This window comes from Athene cunicularia (assembly GCF_003259725.1).
Source record: "Athene cunicularia isolate RWA chromosome 5 unlocalized genomic scaffold, athCun1 chr5_part1, whole genome shotgun sequence".
Lineage (NCBI taxonomy): Eukaryota > Metazoa > Chordata > Aves > Strigiformes > Strigidae > Athene > Athene cunicularia.
Window position 1 is genome coordinate 24462722 of NW_020799101.1, and position 23083 is coordinate 24485804.

Sequence of the window (23083 nt, forward strand, 5' to 3'; positions counted from 1 at the left end):
ACATGTTAACATTTCAGGAAATACTTCCAAACAGCAGTTCTTCCACTGACAGTGGAATAAGCTTAGATTGGAGAAACTGAAATCTTCACATCTAAGGAGCTACAGAACTGAACAGGGTAAAGCATGGTGAATAAGTGTCATGGTCTGAGCCAACTGAGCACTCACCCCTCCCCCCAGCGCTGGGAAGAAGAAAATTAATCAAAAGGCTCAGGAATGGAGATGGGGTGTGGGTGGGGTGTGTCACCCACCCATTAACAGTCACAGGCAAAAGACAAGCTCATTAGTAGAAGAAAAAAAGGACATTGTTTTAATTCAAAACAGTAACGATAAGGACACAACACAGAATGGGACAGTGACAAGCTTTACCATGCCTTAAAAACACCTCCCCCCCACCCTTCCCTTCTTTCCAGGCTCAGTTTTGTTCCCAGTATCTCTACCTCCTTCCCTAAGGCACAGGAGCAAGGGATGGGGGAGGACAGTCAGTCCACCACTTCTTCCTCCAAGGCAGTGGGAAGCACTCTTGTGCATTATTCCCCCTGCTCCACGTGGTTCCCCTCATGCAGGAGACAGTCCTCCACAAACTTTTCTCCAGCGCGAGTCCTCTCTATGGGATGCATTCTTCTCGAGTTGCTCTGGTGTGGGTTGCCTCCACGTGTTGCAGTCCTCCCAACACAACTACAACAGCAGGGGCTGCTTCTTCCCACATGGTCCTGGGTGTCCTCCACAGGCAAATCTCTGCTCCTCCGCTGACATCCATGGGTGGCAGGTAGGGCAGCCTTGTCATCTAACCACAGGATACAAGGGGGCTTTGTGCTTCAGTGCACCTTCTTCCACTGATCTTGGTGTTCACACAGATGTCCTTCTTGTAACTCCTCCTCAAAGTCCCAACCCCATCTCAGATTTCCCTTCTTAAATACGTTATCACAGAGGTGCGGCCACCATCACTTATTGGCTTGGCCTTGGCCAGAAGTGGGTCCAATTTGGAGCTTGAGGAGCTTTGAGAAGCTTTTCACAGTGGGCCACCTCTGTAGACCCTCCACTGCTACCAAAAGCCCTGTCACACTCAAATCCTGCACAATAGGGAACTGCCTGCTGTTGCTGGAACAATGGACAAAAATAAACCAGGGAAGCTTCCACTTTTGAGCTAGACAGTTGTTCAAGCTTAAGCCAAGAGGAACTAGATACTGATCATACTCACCTGGGATTTATTGACTGCATTGCACTTCTTGCCATCTCAGCTGAGTTCAAATTATTTGTACCAGTGCTTTAATCAATAGAAGTACGTGAAATACAAACAGTTGTACAAATAAAGTAATTGTATATAGGTGATATGTGTTGAAAGAAGCACAGAACAGTGTTTTGGTCTTCTCTTTATAGGCATGGGATTAGAGCATGTGATTCGCACATGGCTTCTGATTGTAAATGCTACAGCAATGATTGACAGACAGCAGAGAATGTTATTATTTTATATCCCTAAAGTATTTTCTGTTCAATGATGAGTTATGATAATATTTATCAGCATTTCAGTAGGACTAAGAGATACCCAAACTGCTTATGTTTTTATCCTCTTTTATACTTTCAAGTACTGCCAGAATAACCATGCTAGAATAACTGTGTAAAGTGAAGAAAACATATATATATATATATTTATATTTGATTTTTTTTAACCTTTAAATGAATAGTTAGGTATGTTAACTTCTCATAACACAACTTTCAGATAGTTTGGAGAAACACTGCCAATTAAGAACTTCTGGAAATGTCAGGACTCTTAAATAGAGCAGCTACATAAATACATGCGAACTGAGATGTCATAACAGATTTAGGATCCGTTTTGAATTCTAACATCATTTGAAGATATTATTTTTCTTTTTTACTCTTGCTCCATCTCCCTCTCCTTCCAAATCTAATACAGGGAAACATTTTTGATAAAACATAGCAGGTCATATAGGAAAGATTTACATGGAAGAATTGGGAGACCTTCACAGTATTTGAGAAATACCAAAGAGGAGAAAGTTTCATTCATCATTCATGACCTATTTCATTAGGTCAGCTATTATTATTTATGAATCAACTAGAATGACCTTTTATATTTGTTTGATAAAATGTACTTACTGAAATCACAGTGGAAATGTAACCAATACATAATTTAAATTTCCAGCAAAAGTCTAAAATTAAGGTCTACATTTAAATCAAAGTGTCAAGAGGCTCTATGGATTTTCACTCCCCATAGGAAGTCCCTGAGGCATTAGAAGCTTTACTCTGGTGGTCAGGAAGTCTCCAGCACTACATCAGAGAAAGTAATCCTTTTGCAGTTAACTAGCCAAATGTCAAGTCTTTTAACAAGTGTGAATTTTGGGAGGAATGCTCAATCACTTGGGTTGTATAGGTGCACAAATAGCAAGACTGTGCCCCTAAAGTTTCTTCAAGGCATACAAAAAATTCACTCATTAATGCACTACTACAGATTACAAGCCATCTGAGAGAATTACAAATCTTTACGCTGTCTCAAAAATCAGTCCTTAGAAATCCTATGTCCTGATCTTTTTCACTTTGGGCTTTGACAAATCCCAGTGTCTCTTCAACAAAATTATGCCAACTGTGTAAACACACGTAAGCAACCAGGACAGAAACTCCATGGATGAAGAGACAATGAAAATACTTGGTCCTACTAGTTGCAGAGCACTGTAGCTCAGTCTGGAAAAAAATATTTGAGTATATTCTTAGCTTCAAGTATATTCTTAGCTTCAAGCACAGACATAGTCCCATAGCTACAGCTGCACTACTCACACCCTTAATTTAACTCATGTGTTTCTCAGTTCTGTTGGTTAGGCTCCACTACTCAGTGTCTTCCAGGACTGCATTGAGGGTATTTTTCTGATTTTAGATTTTGTATATTTTAGATACAAAACTGCACATCTGATAAGCCTCCAGGCTTTTGACCCCAATTTCAGATAGTGCATTACTACAGTTACACGAACAGGTTTACATACTGGGGAGGAAAATTACATTTGTGGGCATAAATTAATACATGAGTCGGGCAAGATAGATGTCTGCTTACACCACAAAAGGGGTTTTTAGTGTATGCAATGCAGCCAGCTAACACTTTTTCCATTCCCCTAGCTGTATCAACTTTGAGATATTTATAAAAGTTTCCCTGGATAGGCATAGAAGTAGAGATTTTAGTCCCCCATGTTCCTTCTTTGCAGTTTTCCAAACCACAAGGAACCAATCTCTACATTCACTTGTGGAATTACGTTACTGGAAATTAACCCAATGAGTATATAGCTTAATTTATTAACATGAAACAAAATGTAGGTTAGTGTAACCACATAGATGCTCAGCCTTTAGAAAATCCAGCACCAGAACCATGACAACCGACAGCCATGACTTGTAATAAATGCCAACATTGCAGTTCTTAAACAAGAAGCTTAAAGGGAACAATCATAGAATCATAGAATGGTTTAGGTTGGAAAGGATCTTAAAGAATATCTAGTTCCAACTCCCCTACCATGGGCAGGTACACCTTCCATTGGACCAGGTTGCTCAAAGCCCCGTCCAACCTGGCCTTGAACGATTCCAGGGAGGGGGCAGCCACAGCTTCTCTGGGCAACCTGTGCCAGTGCCTCACCGCTCTCATAGTAAAGAATTTCTTCCTTATACCTATTCTAAATCCATCACCCCTTGTCCTGTGACTACATGCCCTTGTAAAAAGTCCCTCCCCATCGCTCCTGTAGGCCCCCTTTAAGTACTGGAAGGCCGCTATGATGTTTCCCTGGAGCCTTCTCTTCTCCAGGCTGAACAACCCCAACTCTCTCAGCCTGTCCTCATAAGGGAGGTGCTCCAGCCCCCTGATCGTGGCCTCCTCTGGACCCGCTCAAACAGGTCCATGTACTTCTTATGCTGGGGGCCCCAGAGCTGAACACAGCATTCCAGGTGGGGTCTCATGTGAACGGAGTAGAGGGGGAGAATCACCTCCCTTGACCTGCTGGTCACACTGCTTTTGATGCAGCCCAGGATACAGTTGGCTTTCTGGGCTGTGAGTGCACATTGCCAGGTCATGTTGACCTCCTTGTCAACCAACACCCTCAAGTCCTTCTCCTCAGGGTTGCTCTCAATCCATTCTTTGCTGAAGTATTGCTTTTCTGCAACAAGTATTGCTTTTCTCATTTTACAGCTGAGAAGATCAAAGTGGCTTCTCCAAGGTGAGACAAGGAACAGAGCCTGGGGCCATCTCAATTCCAACCATGTGTTATTGTTTGAATTATTTCATGCAGCAGTAGCAATGTCTGTGCTAAATGCTTTTGAGCTGGGTGTAATTTGCAGCATTAAAGCCACAAACTTAAGCCTACAGCATGTTTTTTGGCTGGAGGAAAGATGAGGGGAGAAGAGCAAGAACTCAATGAAAGCAACGAGTTCATCTCTGCCATCAAGACACATTTCAGGTTATACATCTAGGTCAAATGGGAAAAAATAATATTTGTGGTTAAAAACACAGTGTTCAGATTTTTAAAAAGGAAAACAGATCTAGGATACTGTGTGTGGTGGTTACCTTAAAATCTGTTTTTACACATCTGTAAGAAAAATCCTTGGTAACATTGCTATTCAGTATTCTTTTCCTTTGCTTTGCCTTTGTTCTTCTCCTTTACTAACAGCTGCCACCTACTTATGGCATTATTTTTGTGAAATCTATTTCATCTTCTTCGACTTTCTTCCCCTCAAATTGTTGAGATTTTAGGCGTAGCCATATGGCAACCAGTTCCTCACTGAAAGTTCTCTTATTTTATCTTCTACCTGATGTGACTATTTAGACTGTAGAAAAGGAGTGGAAAATTACAGTGCATTGAGAACATCATATGGTTTAAAACAAACATGCCAAGGAAATACTGATCACTAAACCAAGACTGAGAGCTGATATTACACATCATAAATATCACATCTACATCAAGGTCTTTTTTGAGTTAAGAAAGAGTTGAGAGCAAATCTCAAAAAAGGGAAAAGTCCAAAAGTATGTTAGACATGTCTATGCTAGTGGCACTTAGTGGACATTAAGTATGAACACAATTGCCAATATCAATTTCATGCTGTTATGTGTGCTCAGATTAGAACAGTTCTGACCTGGATCTTGGGTGCCATGGAAATGTATGAGAAGAGTCCAAGAAGAATTGAGTGCTGCTATATTTGTTCTCATCCCAAACAGAAAAAAAATTCAGGCTAATAGAGACTCATTTTTACTCACATATTTTGAAGGGACTTAAAATGGATGCAGTAGCCCATCTACTGAAAAATTATGTGCTAAGGACTGATCTTGCATTAGAACAGAGTGTGATAAAGAAATTACAAAAATATGCCCTAAATTAAGCTAAACTGTGGAGAACAGTGGGGTGTTTTCCTTCCTTCCCCATACTAATGTGAGATGCAGGCAGTGGCCTATTACTGTTATTGTCATTATTTTTTAAGAGGTAATAGTGAATCTTTGCAGGGATATTGAGCACTTGGTTGTTACTGAACCAACTGCCAGAACAGAGAAATGAAACAAGCATGCAGGTACTCCTCTAAGTTATTCACTCATGTATAAACAGATGTTATAAAGACATGGAACAGGAAAAGTGCTATTGGGGAGTAACCTTGCCCCCAGGAATTCAGGATTTTTATTTTATTGGCATTCATCTGCTTCTACTCACCCAGATAAACCCACCCAGATAAACCCAGATAAACCAACCCCTTTTACATCAGATGGCTGTAGTGTTTCAGGCTGGTAGGCGTTTAAGTGCTGAAGAGGCAGTGGAATTTGAAAAAAAGCAAGCCTTAGAACTGCAGTAATGCTTCCCATAACTTTGCTGGCTCCAGGATCAGGCAGAGGCAGTGCACCATTCTGCTTTGCCTAACATCATTGTTAAGCTCGGCTATGGAAAAAATGAACAAGGTAACAGTTTTGAGGTGCAGGCAATATTTATCTTTGCATCTCAGCCTTTCAAAGAAATAGACCCTTTGGCTTTGGCCATGAGGCACATGTCCAGACTGCCCAGCTTGATTTTGAACTGCTAGAAAATAGTCAGGGCCACTGGTGTTTCTGTGGACCAAGATCTCGCTCTGAACAGCATTGTCTCTCTAACTACAACAGTCTCTATCCAAATGCTGCCATTGCAGACCACAAGCACTATAGCAATAGACTCTCGGTGCAGTTCAACGCTCTGCTCTGTTCCAGTTTCAGCTGGCTGCAGCTCCCATTATACTTCAGTATTCAGATTATTATCTTCAAGCTCATACTTGCCTTCCTTGCACAATTAGTGTGGAAACAAATATTTCTGAATTCTTTCTGGCTATTTCTCACACAATTGATGTCAGCAACCCACTTTCAGAGCATTCTCAGAAAGTATTGTTGTGTAAGCATGCTGCAAGCATGATCAGCGATAGGATGTTGGACAGTGAGAGCCAATTTCACTTTGATGAAGACTATCCTATTCTGACTTTTGAGCGTGTTTGGACATGTTGTATAGCATTATCATTTGCACAGGAGACAATACTTAGCAAGAATACAAAACAATAGGCATTGTTAACATTCACTCTGGGTAAAACAGCTTTCCGACTGTCTACTCATATTTCACGCTTTCCACACTAAATACTGCTCATCTAACAAAATAGTCATTGCATTGAACTCTGGCAATTGTAAAACAAGGCCTATCTGGCACAGCAATGTTTTGTACCAAACAGAACCCTTAATATTTTTTTTAATTAGAATTTTTAGGAATATGGTGAAAAATGGTATTTGTACTCACTCATTGAACTAGCAATTTTCTCAGAAGATGCTGTTTTAAACTCCCTTACTCAGGAGCTCTCCTGAGTCTACTCCTCCATCGCAGACAATTGAGCAGTTTTGGCTGTCTATGAGGGCTTCTGCTTCTTCAGCATGAGGTGATGGAACCACTCATCAAAGTTAGGGTCCTGTTTCCTGTACAGACAACCCAAAACAATCCAGGAGTAGGGGATGAGGGTAAAGGGAAATAACATCTTTCCCCACCCCCACAGTCCGGACTATTTCCATAGTGCTTGAGATTCACTGAGAAATGAATGCTATGACTAATGCTGCACTACACTAAGCTTCCAGCCAAAATACATTTTCATTTCCAATAAAAACACAGGAGTTTTCCATTGAAAATACATATTTTTTTCAAGCAGTCCTATCTATTAAAAATAATGATTGGTTTTCTGTCTGTTACTGGATTTCTTAGTCCTGGTAAATATAAGTGGCCTAAAAACCCTCCTTGCTTCTGCTATGGAAAAAAGGTAAGATTGCCTAAGAGGGCATTCCTGTTCCATTAAACTAACTTGATTAATTTAATCGCAAATCGAATGAGAAGAAAACAATGAACAAGTTGATGAAACTCCCTTTTCAGCCCTGAAGAGACCACTTCCTCCATTTCTTAAAATGTACGAGATGCAGAAGAAATCTTTATGTTGGCAGTGCTCCATTTCAAGATGGAAATTACATTGCTGCAGTGCAGAATGGCAAAAGCATTTCACAAAAATTTCTGTTGAGCAATTAGAAAAAAGCCAGATGTATTCCTCTCATATCATGACAGCAGCTTGATTTCCACTTCAAAAAGTAATTCAGGACATTTTAAACAACGGTTATTAAACATTTTAAAGTCAGCAAGCTTGACTAAATTGTGATTGAAAATTTAACAGGAGCTAATCAAAAAGGTCTCTGGACCATCAAAACTATTTAAGTGAATTTCAGACCACTAGGAAAGATTTCAGAGGACTGAGGGGATGGAAGCACTAATACAGGATCAGCTTTTCAGTGGGTAGGTAGACTGATCAGAACGAACACAGGCTGGACAACTGAGAGAAAATAATGGAATAACCCATAATTTTTGATGCATCAAGGACATAGAAAACAAAAATAATTGAGATTCATGAAGCTGATAAGATGGTCAGATAAAACTGACTCCTTCCTTATTTTGATGAACTAGAATTAAAAATTGGTTGAAGACAAAGCCAATACAGACAGAATATTTATACTTCTGATGGGCATTTAACAGTATGACACATGACACGGACTGAAGACAGAATTATACAAAATTAACTGGATGGTGTGAAATGCATTACAATTACGGTTTCTGAATTGCATACAGAGATCTATTAAACACTATAGTTTACTCTTATTTTGAAAACAGTCTAAGATTGGTTCTTGACTGTAACATTATTTAATATTATTTTTAATAATTGGAATACAATGTAAAATTACCTTTAAAATCTAAAGGTGAAAAAGTCTCCAGGGAGAGAGGCAGAAGTGACTAAGGAATGCAATTGGTCACTTATTAGAAACAGTTTGTTTTGTTTTCTGGCTGCAAACTGCATTCAGAGGACTGTGGAAACATATTTAAAGGACAGGGGTTCACCAACTGCAGAAGCAACAGGTCCGAGGATGATTTAGACTTCCAATCTGATGCCACAGCCAAGGCTGCTATAAGAATTAGGCAGAGTAGCAGTAGGAAGGGTTGATATTGTACAACTCCCATAGCAATCCTGTTTTGCTATTAATGTTAGTGTTCCAATTAAAAATGCATTTAAATAATTTTAACGGATCCAAAGAAGAGTGCCACCGATGAGTAAAGGTTTCAAAAAATTTGAGAGCTTAATCAGTTACTTTAAAAAAGAAAGCTGAAGAATGACTTGTTCAGTTTGTAAATGCCTACAGTGAAAAAACAGCATGTCACAGCATGCACTTCAGTTCAGCAGACAAAAGGCAAAAGATCTGACAGCTGGATACTGAAAGACAACAAATTCAGGCTCAATATAAGAGGCACATTTTTAACAGTAAGTAATTACGTTTTGAACAATTTGGGTGGATTCCTTATCGCTAGGAGCTTTCAAATCAAAGCAGGATGCTTCCTCTAAAAACATGCTTTAGTTCAAACCGGAATTTGAGCAAGTCTTGGAAACTGCTCTACAAGAGAGCAAACTGAACACATGGTGTTTCCTTCTGCCTTCTCAGGCAGTTTGTCTCATGGACATACCTCAAAAGAGGTACAGATTGAAGAAGGGAAGAGAAGTCTCATGAATTTTGGATGCTCTAGACCATGCAACACAGATGGGGCTATATGGCTGCATTACACAGTGGCCTGAAAGGAATCTGTTGCAGTTTAAGCCCAGAGGGCAACTGAGCACCACCCAGCCATTCACTCACTCCTCCCTGCCTCCTCCACTGGGATGGTGAGGAGATAGTATAACAAAAGGCTTAGGGATTGAGATAAGGACACGGAGGGCTCACTCACCAACTCTGGTCACGGCAAAAGACAGACTTAATTTGGGAAAAAAGAAAAAAAATCATCGATATGAACACCATCACCACCACTAATTTACCAACCAAATCAGAGTAGGACAGTGAGAAATACATCTTAAAAACACCTTCCCCCCACCTGTCCCTTCTTCCTGAGTTCAGCTTCGCTCCTGATTTCTCTACCTCCTCTCCCTCCGTGGTACAGAGGGGCAGGGGAAGGAGGTTGCAGTCAGCTCATCATATGCGGTTTCTGCCACTCCTTTCTTCTCAGAAGGAGGACTCCAGTGTGGGGTCCCTCCCACGGAAGAAGTCCTCCATGAACTTTTCTGACATGAGTCCTTCCTAAGGGCTGCAGCTCTTCACCAGCTGCTCCAGAGTGGGTCCCTCCGGCAGGCTGCAGTCCTCCCAGCGGTGAACTGCCCCAGCACAGGCTTCCCTCTGAGTCCCAGCACTCTCCGGGCACAGCCACCTGCTCTGGCGTGGGCCTTCCACGGGCTGCAGGTGGGCATCTGCTCTGGCACACCTCCTCCACTCTGACCTTAGTGTTTTCATAGGTATTTCCATCACTCCTACCTCACTTCTCAGGTTCTCCTTAAATACATTATCACAGAGGTGCAGCCACAACCACTAATTGGCTCAGCCTTGTCCAGAGGTGGGTCCTACTTGGAGCTGGGAGAGCTCCGAGAAGCTTCTCACAGGGGACCACTGCTATAGCCCCTCCCCTGCTACCAATCCCCCCCGCCACACACAATCCCAACACAGAAGCATCACCTAGATGCAGTAAGAGTGTAACACTGTGTAGGTAGGGACCCTGAATTTCTGTCCCAGGAATTACGAGAACAAAAGCACTAACAGCACACTATGTTCAACCTAGGGGACAGCAGAAATTCTGCATGCCAGATTCCTCAGGCCAAGCCTGTGGGGGTACAGCAATTCACCTTTTTGGCCTCAATGAAATAAAGCTGAAACAGGCCTGAGAGCCTGCAGATAGACTTCATCACATAAAGAAAAAGCTAGCCTTAAGAAACACAGAAACATTAAAATTTCCTGCTTGAATTGTACCCATATCTTTTACAAATACAAAATCTGCAGACACTGAGTTTCCAGTCTGAGGGAACAAAATTATTTCAATTGAGAACACTCCTTTTTGGATGTAAAGTAATGAGATTCTAGTTATTGCCTTGTCTGGTGCCAAGTAAGAACTTTAACCAGAATCTCTCACACCTTAGTACAGGATCTCATGCCACAAGGCTGCTGGATGTTCTGGGCATGACTGCCTAGTTCCCACTCTAAGAGTCATCTCTGAACACAGAAAAGAGTGTATAAAAATGGCAACATTTTGAAAAATGTGTTTTAGTGAAAAGCTGGTATACAGATTTAGTTGAAGAATGTTCTTCAAGAAAGAAATATTATTCACTCAAGTGATTCTTTCAGTAGCCAGGATCCTTACTTCACAATTTAGAACTTCTGCATAGCCGACTGACAGGATTAAGATGCAGTGTAGGAGTTCACCCTGCACAGACGGTGAGCATAATGTACAGTCATCACACAGAGATAACAGCTCAAAGATGGAAAAATCCTTCCAGGTTGTTCATGACAGATCTATGGCAATGGTCACCCACGACAATATATTTTTAGAGTTCTGTACAGCCCACTTTTACTCATGCTCCTCCCAAAGGCCCTTTAATTCATACATACTGCTAAAGCTCACATGACTCTCTTCGGAGAGATACATCATAGTATCACTTTTGGATCTGCACTTTCCCACATGGGCAACATGCTGTTGTGGAGCTGTATGTAAAGCACACTTTGGAACCAAGGACTTTACAGTTTAACAGCATTAAAATAACTCACAAACTTTTCAAGTATATACTTTATTTCATTCATATTTCACAGTCTGTTTTTGTGAAGTTTTAGCAAAAAGGTCATGTTCTATAACAGAGTTCTTAGGCTACTGTATTCAGAGCTGGCAACGGACTTCAAAGGTACAGAAAATGTTTACATTCCAACTAGAGCAGTAGAATTTCAAAAATACATAGTAAAAGTAATCAAAAATACCAACATTTATTAAAACTTAATAGAAAAAGAGCAGTCTGTCCAACCCATGAAGCTACCCCGCCTGCTAGTTGTCAGCAGCAACTGAAGCCCCAGCAGGCCATCTGATTGACTTTTTAGACTGGGACAGCTGTCTTCAGCTAACTTGCTAATACAAAGCCTTGCTGCTTCAAAGGTCAAAAACCACTGTAAAGTTCATTGCTTACAGGTTTCCAATCAGAGAGGTTAACGTTTCTGCTCAAATCTACTGGACCACTTCCAGATTCTGCCCAGAATCATGACCTATTCTGGTACTGATCTAGTCAACTAATTTTCTCAACGCAGTTCCAAGCTATTAAATTGCAGCCAAGAAAGGAAAGCCCTTACTGTTTAAAGGTTTATCAGGGCTTCCAGGAATAAAGGCAGCCAAGAGAAACTGAACAGAATGGTACTTTATGACCTATGTATCACTAGGGCCTTCAACATCATTTTTTTTAATAGATGTTGCATCAAGATTTGCAGTTATCTAGGGACATGGTTACTAAGGGGGCCCAGATTTACATATAATAGTTCGAGTAGATTTTTCCAGTTCAGCAAATACTATTTAAGTCTGGACTGATGCCTAGTAGATTTCTAACCAGCTGCTGGACTTTATTCATAGATCTATTGAATATGTGTTTATACAAATTACACCAGCTGAAAGGCCCATCAGCTATAAGCACACCCACTTCAGCCCACCCTCAGTGCTGTCAGGGAAAAAAAAAACCCATGTGGTACTGTGTGGACTATGAGAGATTTCTATCAGCTAGAGTCTTCCTAAGTCAGAGGGTACTACCCTGCAAGGCCAATTTTTCCTTCATTTTACTCTATCAGAGCAGTGGAAAGAGGATGGCAAGGAGGTCATCAGTAGACTCACTTTTTCTTGTCTCATACAGCTGGGACTGGACTTTTTTTCTGACTTCCTTTCATCTCTAGATAGCTTGAGTCCATCATCTTGTTTTCTGGGACAAACCCTTCTTAAAAATATATATATGCTGAACTTCAAATTCTCCTCTTTGAGAGGTAGAATAAGAATTATAGGAAAAGCAGGAAAGATATCCTATGCATTTTCTCACACCTCACCTCTAGGCCTCTTATAAGTACCCCAAATCAATGGAACTGCCTCCTACTGCCACCTCTCCTTCCTGTAAGAAGCTCAGAAGAAACAAGTTTATCTTTCAGGATTCTTTCACAAATGGCCTAAGGTACCATCACATCTGTCATCTGACCAACAAATTGGTCATTCAGTGCAGATATCACATTGATTCCAAAAGAGCTAGATTGGATATGTCCTATGTTATTACCCTGTACTGTGCTGCCTTCCTGCCTTCTGGGTTTGCTGGCTAAGTTCTGGTATTGCTGTTGCTGCAAGTTATGAGACATCCTAGTATGTACAATTATAGCAGGTATATATAAAAAAAAAACACACACATGACAGAACACAGTCTATGAACACTTTTCTTTTAATCAGTTGCCACATAATGCACTAGTCTTCCGCAGATGGGCAGAATACCACAAGAGGCATGGCTACTAGTTTGCTTACAGCTCCACCAGGGCGAATCCTGCCACAATTTCTCTCTAGGCCTATGGCTAGTACAAATGTGACTTGCATTCCTCCTCTTTATGAGGCATGTACGGCATTTCTTTCCATCAGTGTAAAAAGGGGAAACCCTTTACAAGAGAGAAGCCCCTTACAATTTTTCTAAAGCACATATTTGAGGAAGACTACAAAAGCATTCTTTACAGTCTTCTGCAATATTGATTCCCAGATGCATCAGAAAATTAAAAGGTCTAATCACAAATTAGCAAGACATCCATTCTGTTTTCAAGTTTCTTTTTTTTAGAATCTGAAATAGATGACAGAAGTGATCAAAGCATCAAAATACTCAGTCACCTAGAATGCACCATTTTTTGAAAAAAATGCCACACAGAAAAGAGCTTATCATAAACAATCCAGATACCTTAACATTCTTAGACAAAGCCATTCTTAGTTCTCTACACAGACTGCCTCTGAAAAAAACCTTTCAGACTGGAAGGAGTGACATAGCTAAGTATCTAGATAAACTGAAGTGAAATAAATGCCTGTAGAACAGCTTTTGTAACAGGACTACTGTGAATCTCTACCAGTAAGGCCTAATATCTCATGCACACAGTGATGTCAGCTATATCTCAAGGCAAGCAGGCTAGGAATGATATAAATTTGGAGGAAAAGTGTTTTGAGGTCTGGTGGGTTTATTTTAAAGTTCAAACTCAGGTAGATAAAATTTTTTAGGGAGATTATCCAAGCTGACATCTCTTTTTTTTTTTCCCCCTCCTCCTCCCCCCTTCTCTAGGTACATTCATCTGATTTCTCTAAATAGAAAAGAGAGGGAAGGGCTTTTTTCACTACAGGCCAGTATGTTCCTTTTCCTTTCACCTCTTTTTTTTTTATACTTAGCAATCTGATTTTGCAGGAAAAAAGTTTAGGCTTGTAAACTAAAAAGTATACATATCAAATAATACGCAACTAGACTTGCCAAATTAATCCTGGTGAATGAATATCTTCCTTGTACTGTTTTTAAAAAAAGTCACTGCAGTCTTTAATAACAATGTTTAATCTGTTAGCTACCAAGTAAGTAGCCTGGTAAACTCCAAAGCCACTTGCCTTGTACACTTGTTAGACATTAATAAATACGGCTTTGGAACAAACACTTCCAGTACAAGCCTTGTGATTTTCACTCACTCAGCTGTAGATGAAAATCAAAAGTATATTCATCAAAACACATCATTTCACTTGGGTCCTAAGACACTCATCACTTTGACCAAAAACTGCAATGAATATAGAATGCTGCTTCAGCACCAGCAGATCTCTAATTCAAACACATTAAAACCCCAAAGTAAGACTCTGCTACAACAAAGGACAGCAACAGTCTAAACAACCCCACCAAAGTAAGTTTCCTCTCCTCACACCAACTCCTGTCATCTACTTGCAACTGATGATGGCCTAATACTGGGGCCTGTTCTGCTGTTCCCCTCTCAAAATTGACTATCTGAAGATGGGAATAGGCAGATGCTTGATTGCAGAATACTGCAAATTATTGTCTTTTCACTGCCAGCAGAGCACATCCAAGCTTCTGGAGTCCAAGGAAGTACATATAGTTAGCATGGAGTTCAAGGTCATACCGATGTAGTAAGTGCCCATTCTGTCAATTCCCTACCATGCTATTCCAGTCCACAACCAGCTCTGAAGACAAGTTGTTAACAGCATGCCACTTCACAAGTCTTGGACTCAGAAAATGCTCAAGTAAAAGCTTGAGACAGGAAACAGGAGGCACAGAAATAACCTGACCAACAGCTATGTACCATTTTACTACATGTTGGGATAAGTAGGTTCTTCAAGGTTTCTATCAGCTTTATCAGATCCTGCTAGAGATGCTTCTAGCTCTGCCCATGACTGTGGAGCATTGTTCTTTATTGCCTCTATGAAAAGCTGTGTTTGGTGCTTCAGCCGGTCCAGTTCAGCCTGTGTCACCTGGTTCTGATGAATAAGCTCCTTGGTTTTTAAAGTGATCTCCAGCAATCCCGACCTGCGTAGCACGACAAGTGTATTCTGAAAGCGCCTGCACTTGCTTTGCTGTTGCAAAAGCAGCTCAGGAGTAGCGCAAATCTCTTCTGGTATCAATGGGGGGCTCCACACTGCAGACTGCATTGTAGCCTGTGCTGTACTCTCGCTCTCATGAGGGGTACACTTTGTTGCCTGCAGAGTTCCAAAAGGCAAAAGGGGAGTCAAAGCTGGCACTTTCTGAGTGTCACTAGAAACACGATGAAAACCAGGAAGAGCTGACAGTTTTCCACTTGTCACCAGAGTCGAAGAACTTTGCTGGTGAGAATCCTGAGGGGTCTTAAAGCTAAGTGGTAGGTGGGCAAAAGGACTATTAGGCAAGCCTGTGCTCCTCGACACAGGAGAAATTTCCATCTTGGGTGCTTCTGTGCAGAATCGTTTATGGCAACTGGTTTCATGACGTTCTTCTAGATCAAAGGAGTGATCTCTTTTGCAAGGCTGTGGTGCTATTTTGGGATAAGAATTCAGGATGGGCAGGTAATTAGTGGAGTCATTTCTCTTTTTCCCAACAGGGTGAGTGTTAATGGGAGGTGGGATTGATGGACGAAGAAACAATAGCTGTGGCTGAGCTGGAATCACTTCAAAAGAAGGCTGCACAGTCCAAGACTGGAGCTGTGATGAACTCCCCTGAGAAGCACAAGTGGGGAAAAAAAAACCAGAAGTCTTACAACAATATTGTAGAAGAGGATCAAAAAACCTTAAACAAAACAGGTGGACTGTGCTGTTTCTTCATATTTGATATACACTGTCCAATTAATACATTCTGAACAGTTTTCCATCAAACTCATCCTCCTTCCTCTGAGAGCATAGAACTAGAATCAAAGTTATAATCCATAATCCTTTTACTACAGAACATCCAAGACATTTTAAAACAATTAAATCTGAATTTATACATGCCTTCCTAAATGAGAATTATAGCGCACACTTATATTGTACAATGCTCATGTAAAAGTTCGATGCAGATTTAGGACTGAACAAGTGCACAGAAAAATTGAAAAATAATGAAGCATTATGATTATGAAATACTTTACAAGAGTCAAAGAAAGACTACACAGACGTTTTAGGAACAATTTAGACTCCCTCTGTTGAAAGGCAGCAACTCTAGCCTTGTCAATTCTATTCTTATAGCAAGCTTTTGAAATCGTTATTTAAAATAGACGACAGCTGTTCAGTAAGTCTTGCAATCTTAAGTACAATACACAGTTTCAATAAATTTAAAACCATGAAGCAGGAAAAAAGAATGCTGAATATCAACCTACGCAAGGAAAAAAGCCTGTTGTAACCTCAGACAGTTTAACTCCATACCTCTGGTGAAATACTGCACAACGATAAACTTTAAAAGCACTGTATTTCAAGAAAAAAGCCCAAGTTTTTACTCCGTCCTACAAGTCATACTCTGCAATATAGGGGAATACATCAATTTTTACAAGACACTAGCTCTTCCTCCTCCAATACATTACTACGGATCTTCACAAGATCTCCTGGCCAAAAACCATGCCTGCTTTTCTCCAAACATATCAAATAGTCTAGTAAGAGATACTATTTATTTCTGAAGGAAAAATCTCACTACTTAATATATTCAAGACATCACTACTACAATTATACTAATATAATATACTGTCAACTGATTTTGCAGCTCCTTACAACTTGGAATGCTACTGGCAGGTGTGCTGAAGGCACAGTTTTTAGCTAGCGCAAATATATAGTTTTGGTACTGTTCTGAGTCACTTGAAATCCATCTCCTCTCCCCTAGTCTCATAAAAGTTAAACTGGCAAATGCTGACATGCTTTGCTGAAGTCCATTCACCCAGTAAAGGACATGAACTTGTCAAAAGTGGGTATTACCCACCAATTAGGAGACTGAGACTTGGAGATGAGATTCAATTACCTACTCTGACACAGAATTTCTTTGGTTCAGTAGGCAAGATGTTCATGGAATAGGGGTACAGAACAACTACCTGTAAAAAATGAATATTACTACCTTATCACAGAAGAAAGGACAAACACATTCAAAAGAAAAAGTATCTGGAGAGGTTAGGAGAGAGGAAGTATGTAAATACCATGGCTATACACACACAAAGGACAGAACATGCAGCCTTAAGGAGCAAGGTTTTGTGGTCAGAAGTTGTTGTTTACTGCACAATTATACAGTACCTAGCACAACAGAGCCCCAAAATCACTGAGATCAAAAGAGCTGTGGTAACTGTTTATCTTGTTTTTTCCTATCTCTGTTATCTACTTTCTCCTCCTTTCCACTCATGTTACATTCTGCTTTTGTTCTCACATTCAAAATCTCATTTTTAGTAGAGAAGGACATAATTTATTTTACTAATTCTGTGAAGTGGTTTTCTGGGCTTTTTTTTTTGCTTTTTTTTTTTAATTAAAGTTTACAGCCTGCATGCATCAGTGCCATTTGTCTAAAAAGCCCTCCTACTTATTAAGAACTTTTATAAGACTTACAGAAACCTTGCCACAAGCAGCACTGTGTTTCAGAGAATTAATCCCTGCTTGAGTTTTTTCTTTAGTAACATTACTGCTAGCTGTTTACACTGTGAAATTGGGACAGCAGGTAACCATCACTGCACAGGATGATCACAGTAGTTCTAAGACAGAAGAATGATGCTGACTGAAATTGAAACTGGAACAAGTAAACAGCAGAAACTGGATGCTGCTTTTTTTTTTGGCCAGTTAGCCCAACTGAACACTGTGTTGAAAAGACCATTTTAAAAAGATGACCAGCATGACTGAGGTAACTACACATAATGGACAGAAACAGAAAGACACTTCATTATTATTCTGACTTAGACTTGTTGCTTTTGTTTATTGCAGGAAACATTTTTCAATTTAACATTATCATCCCTAACCGTACATAGACTTAGATATTATGATGCAGTGCTTAAGAAAACTGAGTCTTGTAATCTTATCTACCTCCAACTCTTCCTCCCCAAGTTCCCTTCTTAAAAAAAAAAAAACACTTTTTTTTTTTTATTTTTAAAAATATTTACATATAGCTTTTATACCTATCTATCTAAAAGCTACTCATTATTAGCTATTTCTAACTGTTTGCAACACAACCTGGAGTTTAACATTAGACTGCCACTGCAATCAGTGTTTAATTTTTGAGCTCTGGGACTATCAACCTTTGGTGAAGCTTGCCTACTTGCTCCCTACCATATGAAAACTTCAGCATTTGTTTAGACGGTACTTTGTCCACACGTTGAGGAACATGACTAGAAAATAAAATTGCTTCTTGTCAAGATAAAGCACAATGCTCAGAGATCAGAACCATCTCACCCACAAACGCATAATCTGCTAAATACTAACAAAAACCTGTATCTGTGTTAGCACTGATACATAGTATTTGAATTTAATAGGTTTCGCTTGTTGTCATAACAGATGGAGTAGAAAAAGAATCAGCATCTATATTCCTTTTTCCCCTTTCACTGTATTCTCAGAAGTATGCTAACAAAAAATGCTGAAGAACTTTTGTGCTGCTCAGAAAATATGAGTGAATACAGAGCAAGAGGTCTAATAACACGGCAGTACTTTGAATTTGGATCTTTCATATCTTCTGTTACAATGTAAAACTTAAGAGTCTTACAGATGTGCTGGAAGAACATATAACAAGATACTGGAGGACAGAAATAGAGAATATACTTGTTGCAATGTGAGTAATCACATGCTGTTAAGAGAAACAAATGTTAAAGTAAAAAATACTGCAGCTAACTTCAGATAGGGATTTAATTTTTTCATTTATAACATTCTGGATTAGTGTTTTTTGTTGCATATAAAGCACTTCCAGGACCTAAAAACCAGGTAGCAAAACTTATCATCATACTTTATAGTACTTACAGAACAAAAAATAAAATACCAGCTCTCAAAAGGAAAAAACTCACTTTTTTGTTTTATTTGGGTGCTATTTACATAATATGCTTAAAGAACTATTTGGGGGGATATCTTTGAGACAAAGAGTTTTAGTAGATGTAGCAGAGCTTGTCCATTTCACATTTTTTTATAACTCAGTGATTTTAGCAGCCCCTTAAAAGAACAGGCTGTCACAATAGAACTTTTCAAGTTACCAGTTACTTTCTGGACTCCAACAACTTCGTAAAATCATTTTGAAAGGAAATACACTAAATAAAAAAAAAACCCCACAGTTTAAGAACATGCAATATTTCTCAATGTATTATTTCTTCCCTACCTGCTTAACTAACACATTTTTCATTACGACCATAGGAGAAAGTGCAGGAAAGGAGTTGCTTGTGGTCATTGGGCATGGCCAAGGCCCATCTTCTGCGTTCCAACACAACGCATTCAATACGTCCTCCGAGTCAGTTTGCTCCATAGCACTCAGGCACTCTGAACTTCCATCTGCCAGATGTAGAATTCAGCTGTTAGTTGTTTCACATGCAGCATGCTTGCTACCTCCTTTAAGTTCTACTATTCTACTTCCTTTCAACCAAGCCACAAAGAACAGTGAAGTTTAGTTCTGGAATACCAATAAAATTAGACCTGCTGTGACAGCTGTCAAATAGCCTTTAATAAAAGGCTTTATTTTTCAGGCCAGTTCTCATGCAGATGCTGTCTCCCGAAAATCTATTACTTTTTGTTCTTTTGTATTTAGTCTCCAAGAGACTGCACACCATCATGAAGACTCCTCTAAACCTGGTTCAGTAAAGAACTATGGTCTCCGGCACTGCCCCAGCCACAGTCTGTGCTGCAGGCATTAAATGTCTTGAAATCTTCTACCTACAACCTAAAAAGGCACGTATCTCTCAAAAGCATTTTTTTTTCTTTTAAAGGGCATCTCTGCACAGTTTTATGGAGCATTAAAATGGCATATCATGTCTACATTTTACGATAACAATTATTCTCCAGTTTATCTGGCTTTACTGACAATCTGGTTGAATCATAGGAGACATTGGATGGCATAATCCAACAGTTCATTCATCACTGCAAAGAGCAAAAAGTAATTTTGCCATTCCCACTTCTAGATGCTGAAGTCTGAGATTCCTCCTTTCATTTCTTTACTAGGCACATTTTAAATTCTCATGTCATTCAAATTCACAGGATGAACTTCATAACTACAGAAAGATCCACTCCAAAAGTTTGCTGGTAGGATGATTGCAGATGCAAGCTGTCTTGTATACAATGGCCCTCCCAGCTAATAAGAAACAAATTGTAAGGGACTAGAGTCAGATTTATCACACATCGCCATTAAAAGCAAAGTCTAAGCAAGAGAACACACACAAAAAAAGGTAATGCGGGGGTTTTCTAAACCTGAATATCCGGAGTCCTTGTCAGATTCAGCTGACGCCATGCTGAAGTGATGGTTCAAGCTCTTCATCTCCGTCACTTTGCCCAGTAGTTCCTTGAAGGTCTCAATAGATGACTGTTTTGTCTCCATGCTTCCATAGTGCTGCAGGCAGTTTTTAATACCTTTTCCATTGAGGAACTACAAAAATAGTTAAGAACAAAAAGGGACTTTCTCTGAATCTACAGAAAATTCCATCAGTATAAGACAAGGAAGGAAGCCATGTTCATCCTCAAGGAAATCTGGTTATCAAAGGTTTGCTGTATCTGTTAAGTGATCTGTAGATTTCTATTAAACTCCCAGCTTCACATTTGCTGTTTATCACACATTTAAGTTAGCAAAGGCTTTCCAATAACACCACAGTTTATTCCTTGCAAAACTGTCTAAACTATGCACGTTAGAGTAGAAAAGATAGGCAACAATTCTTTGCATCAACTGAAGTGTTACTTTGTAGAATCTTCTGGACTAAAGTTTCCACCTGCCTTAAGCTGACTTTTTATGTTTAAGGAAAGTTTCCATGATCTAATCCTTCCGTCCGCTGCACCAACTACAAGAGAATATCATACTAGGCCATTGAGCCCTTTAGGGTAGATTAAAAGATGCCAAAAACTCTAACACATAGGAAGGAAGAAATTAATTGAAGCAGAACTATAGCACAAATATTTTACTTTAAAAAATTTCTTTATTTTTTTACTATTGCTGTGAATGTCACCAATGAATCAAAAATATTTTAGAAGTACTGAAGACATCAATGCAGTTGAAGGGGCAGAATGCACCTGTATCATTCACCTGTCTCATTCACCGCCTTTCTTCAGTGGCTGAGCAAGTTGTACAGAGCACAGGTCATCCAATCTTACTGAATTACCTGAAGTAGAATCATTTCATACTTAAAATTACTGAGTAAAGCACAAAGTAGATTCATCTGGAGAATACAGTGCGTAGTAATTTCTAACTCTGTTAAGAATTCTGTTGGACAAGGTAATCATTCCTTACTGTATACACAAAACTTGGAAAATAGGAATGCAATTTCTTGATCTGCTAAAAAATGTAATGCCCAATTCTATGAAGTTCAGCAGCACAGGTCACCAAGATAAAATAGCAGATACAAAGTTTATGGTCGTTATCTGTTATTAAATCAATACTCTTCTGAGTCAAGTGGGATAGTTGTATATCTCTTTTTACGCTGCCAGTGAGCTACTTGGAGACTTTCAGAACAGAAATACCTCAAGTTATTCAAAGAATGAAAAGCAGATAGAAAATTAATGTATTATACATGTGTATCCACCCCCCCCAAAAAAGGCAAACTAAAAGCTAAAGGCTAATTCACAAACAACTTTTTTTTCAAGAGTTAAAAATTACTCAGGCTATATATTTATCTCACAAAAACTTAGCTATCTCAGGGACTGAATCTCAAAACAAGTCAGCTGTGCTGGGTAAAGCCCATATAACAAGTATAGCTGAACCTGCAAAGCTGTGGTTTTCTTAATACAGTCTGTTTCTGTCTCAAGAGAAAAGTAAGTCATCAGAGAACAGAAAGTATGTGATCAGAGAACATGCTGGGACTAAAGAAATCCATACTGCTAAAAGTGCAACACATACTATCCCTAGGAGTGTACTCCTAGGGGAGACATGGCCTTAGAAATGCCTTCTTCCCACACCCAGAATGAGAACACTGGAAGGCTGAAACTAAAAGCTATGAAAGTCAGAAAAATGCATAGTTACATTATGGCCTCTCACACTACATACTTGTCAAAACCTTCAGCTGCTTCCTGAGGGTAGGCAGACTCTAATAAGACAGTTTCTGCTTCTCTTAAAGAAGGTAGCTGAGAGTTTGGCTAACAGAAAAATGACAGGATAAAGTGCAGAAATTACATCTAATATCATCTGTAGAAATTATTTTCCTATAAAACAACCTTTTGAACTTATGTCTCCTGTTAGAGCTCTATACTTTAGTTACAGACAGAGGAACTCAGGAGTCCACATCATAGTCAGGCAAGCGGTACATTAATGGCAGGATCCAGTGCAAGCTACTTCAAATGACACTGCAGCAGACATTCTGGAATAGTCTACCCCAAAAGGCAAGTTTCTTCTTAAGGTCCTGACAGCTAGTTGTTAGAATTCTGCTCCAAGATCTTGAGCCTTGGCACCTCCAGTAATGAAGTCTGTATGTTAGATAAGAGTGATGAAATGGTAGGGTGACAGTCCATATAACTACAAGAAGGACAGAATAATGGTCAGCAGAAGAGAATTTCCTCAGTGGCTATTTGCATAATTTTTGCTTTCCATCTTCGGCCACACCTGCTGACCTACTAACATGTATGGAGCGAACATAACTACATAAGAGCCATCTAGATGCTATCCCTGGAATGGAAGATGAGGTTTAAGTCCCGATTCCTGCTTTTGTTACACAGCCCTTTCCAAAACAAATGTAGTTTTTATGGAAATTATATGTGTTGATGCTAATCTTCAAAAAAGCAGAACTAGAAACAGAAGGAGGGCTAGAAATAAGCAAAAGAGCACACCACTGCTAGCCTTGCATCAAACGAAGCTTTGGGAAGCACTGGCACATCTTCCTCTCCCCCCTTATGCAAAAAAACCCTAACAATAACAAAACCACAACCGAAAATAAACAAACCAGAAGCGCCACGCTCGCGAGACGTGGATCCCCCTCCTGCCCCCCGCGGGCCAGCGACGCTGCCCAGCCCGGCAGGCAGGCGCTCCGCCGCGCACCGGCGGGAAGCACCGGGCGCCAACCCCGAGGCCCAGGGTCCTCCCTCCCGCTGCCACGGCAAGAGCTGATCCCCCCCCGGCC

The 23083-nt window shown here is 40.0% G+C and overlaps 1 protein-coding gene across 1 annotated transcript; it reads right to left on the minus strand.

Moving 5' to 3' along the window:
* Nucleotides 1-13664: 13664 nt before the first annotated feature.
* CIPC (CLOCK interacting pacemaker) lies at nucleotides 13665-23031 on the minus strand. Its single transcript, XM_026849134.1, has 4 exons — nucleotides 21882-23031; nucleotides 20238-20417; nucleotides 19159-19328; nucleotides 13665-15584 (listed from the first exon to the last, which is right to left on the minus strand). Exons 2-4 carry the CDS (start codon nucleotides 20362-20364, stop codon nucleotides 14706-14708), a joined length of 1176 nt encoding a protein of 391 aa, XP_026704935.1. The 5' UTR covers nucleotides 20365-20417; nucleotides 21882-23031; the 3' UTR covers nucleotides 13665-14705.
* Nucleotides 23032-23083: the final 52 nt, after the last annotated feature.

Excerpts from the sequence above, each read along its gene's own strand:
- CIPC (XM_026849134.1), bottom strand. The coding sequence starts at position 20,364 with ATGGAGACAAAACAGTCATCTATTGAGACCTTCAAGGAACTACTGGGC. Across the intron at positions 19,329-20,237 it reads CAAGGACTCCGGATATTCAG|ATGGAAGTTCAGAGTGCCTG; the intron begins GTTTAGAAAACC and ends TACATCTGGCAG. Across the intron at positions 15,585-19,158 it reads AAAATGTGTTAGTTAAGCAG|GGGAGTTCATCACAGCTCCA; the intron begins GTAGGGAAGAAA and ends TGTGCTTCTCAG.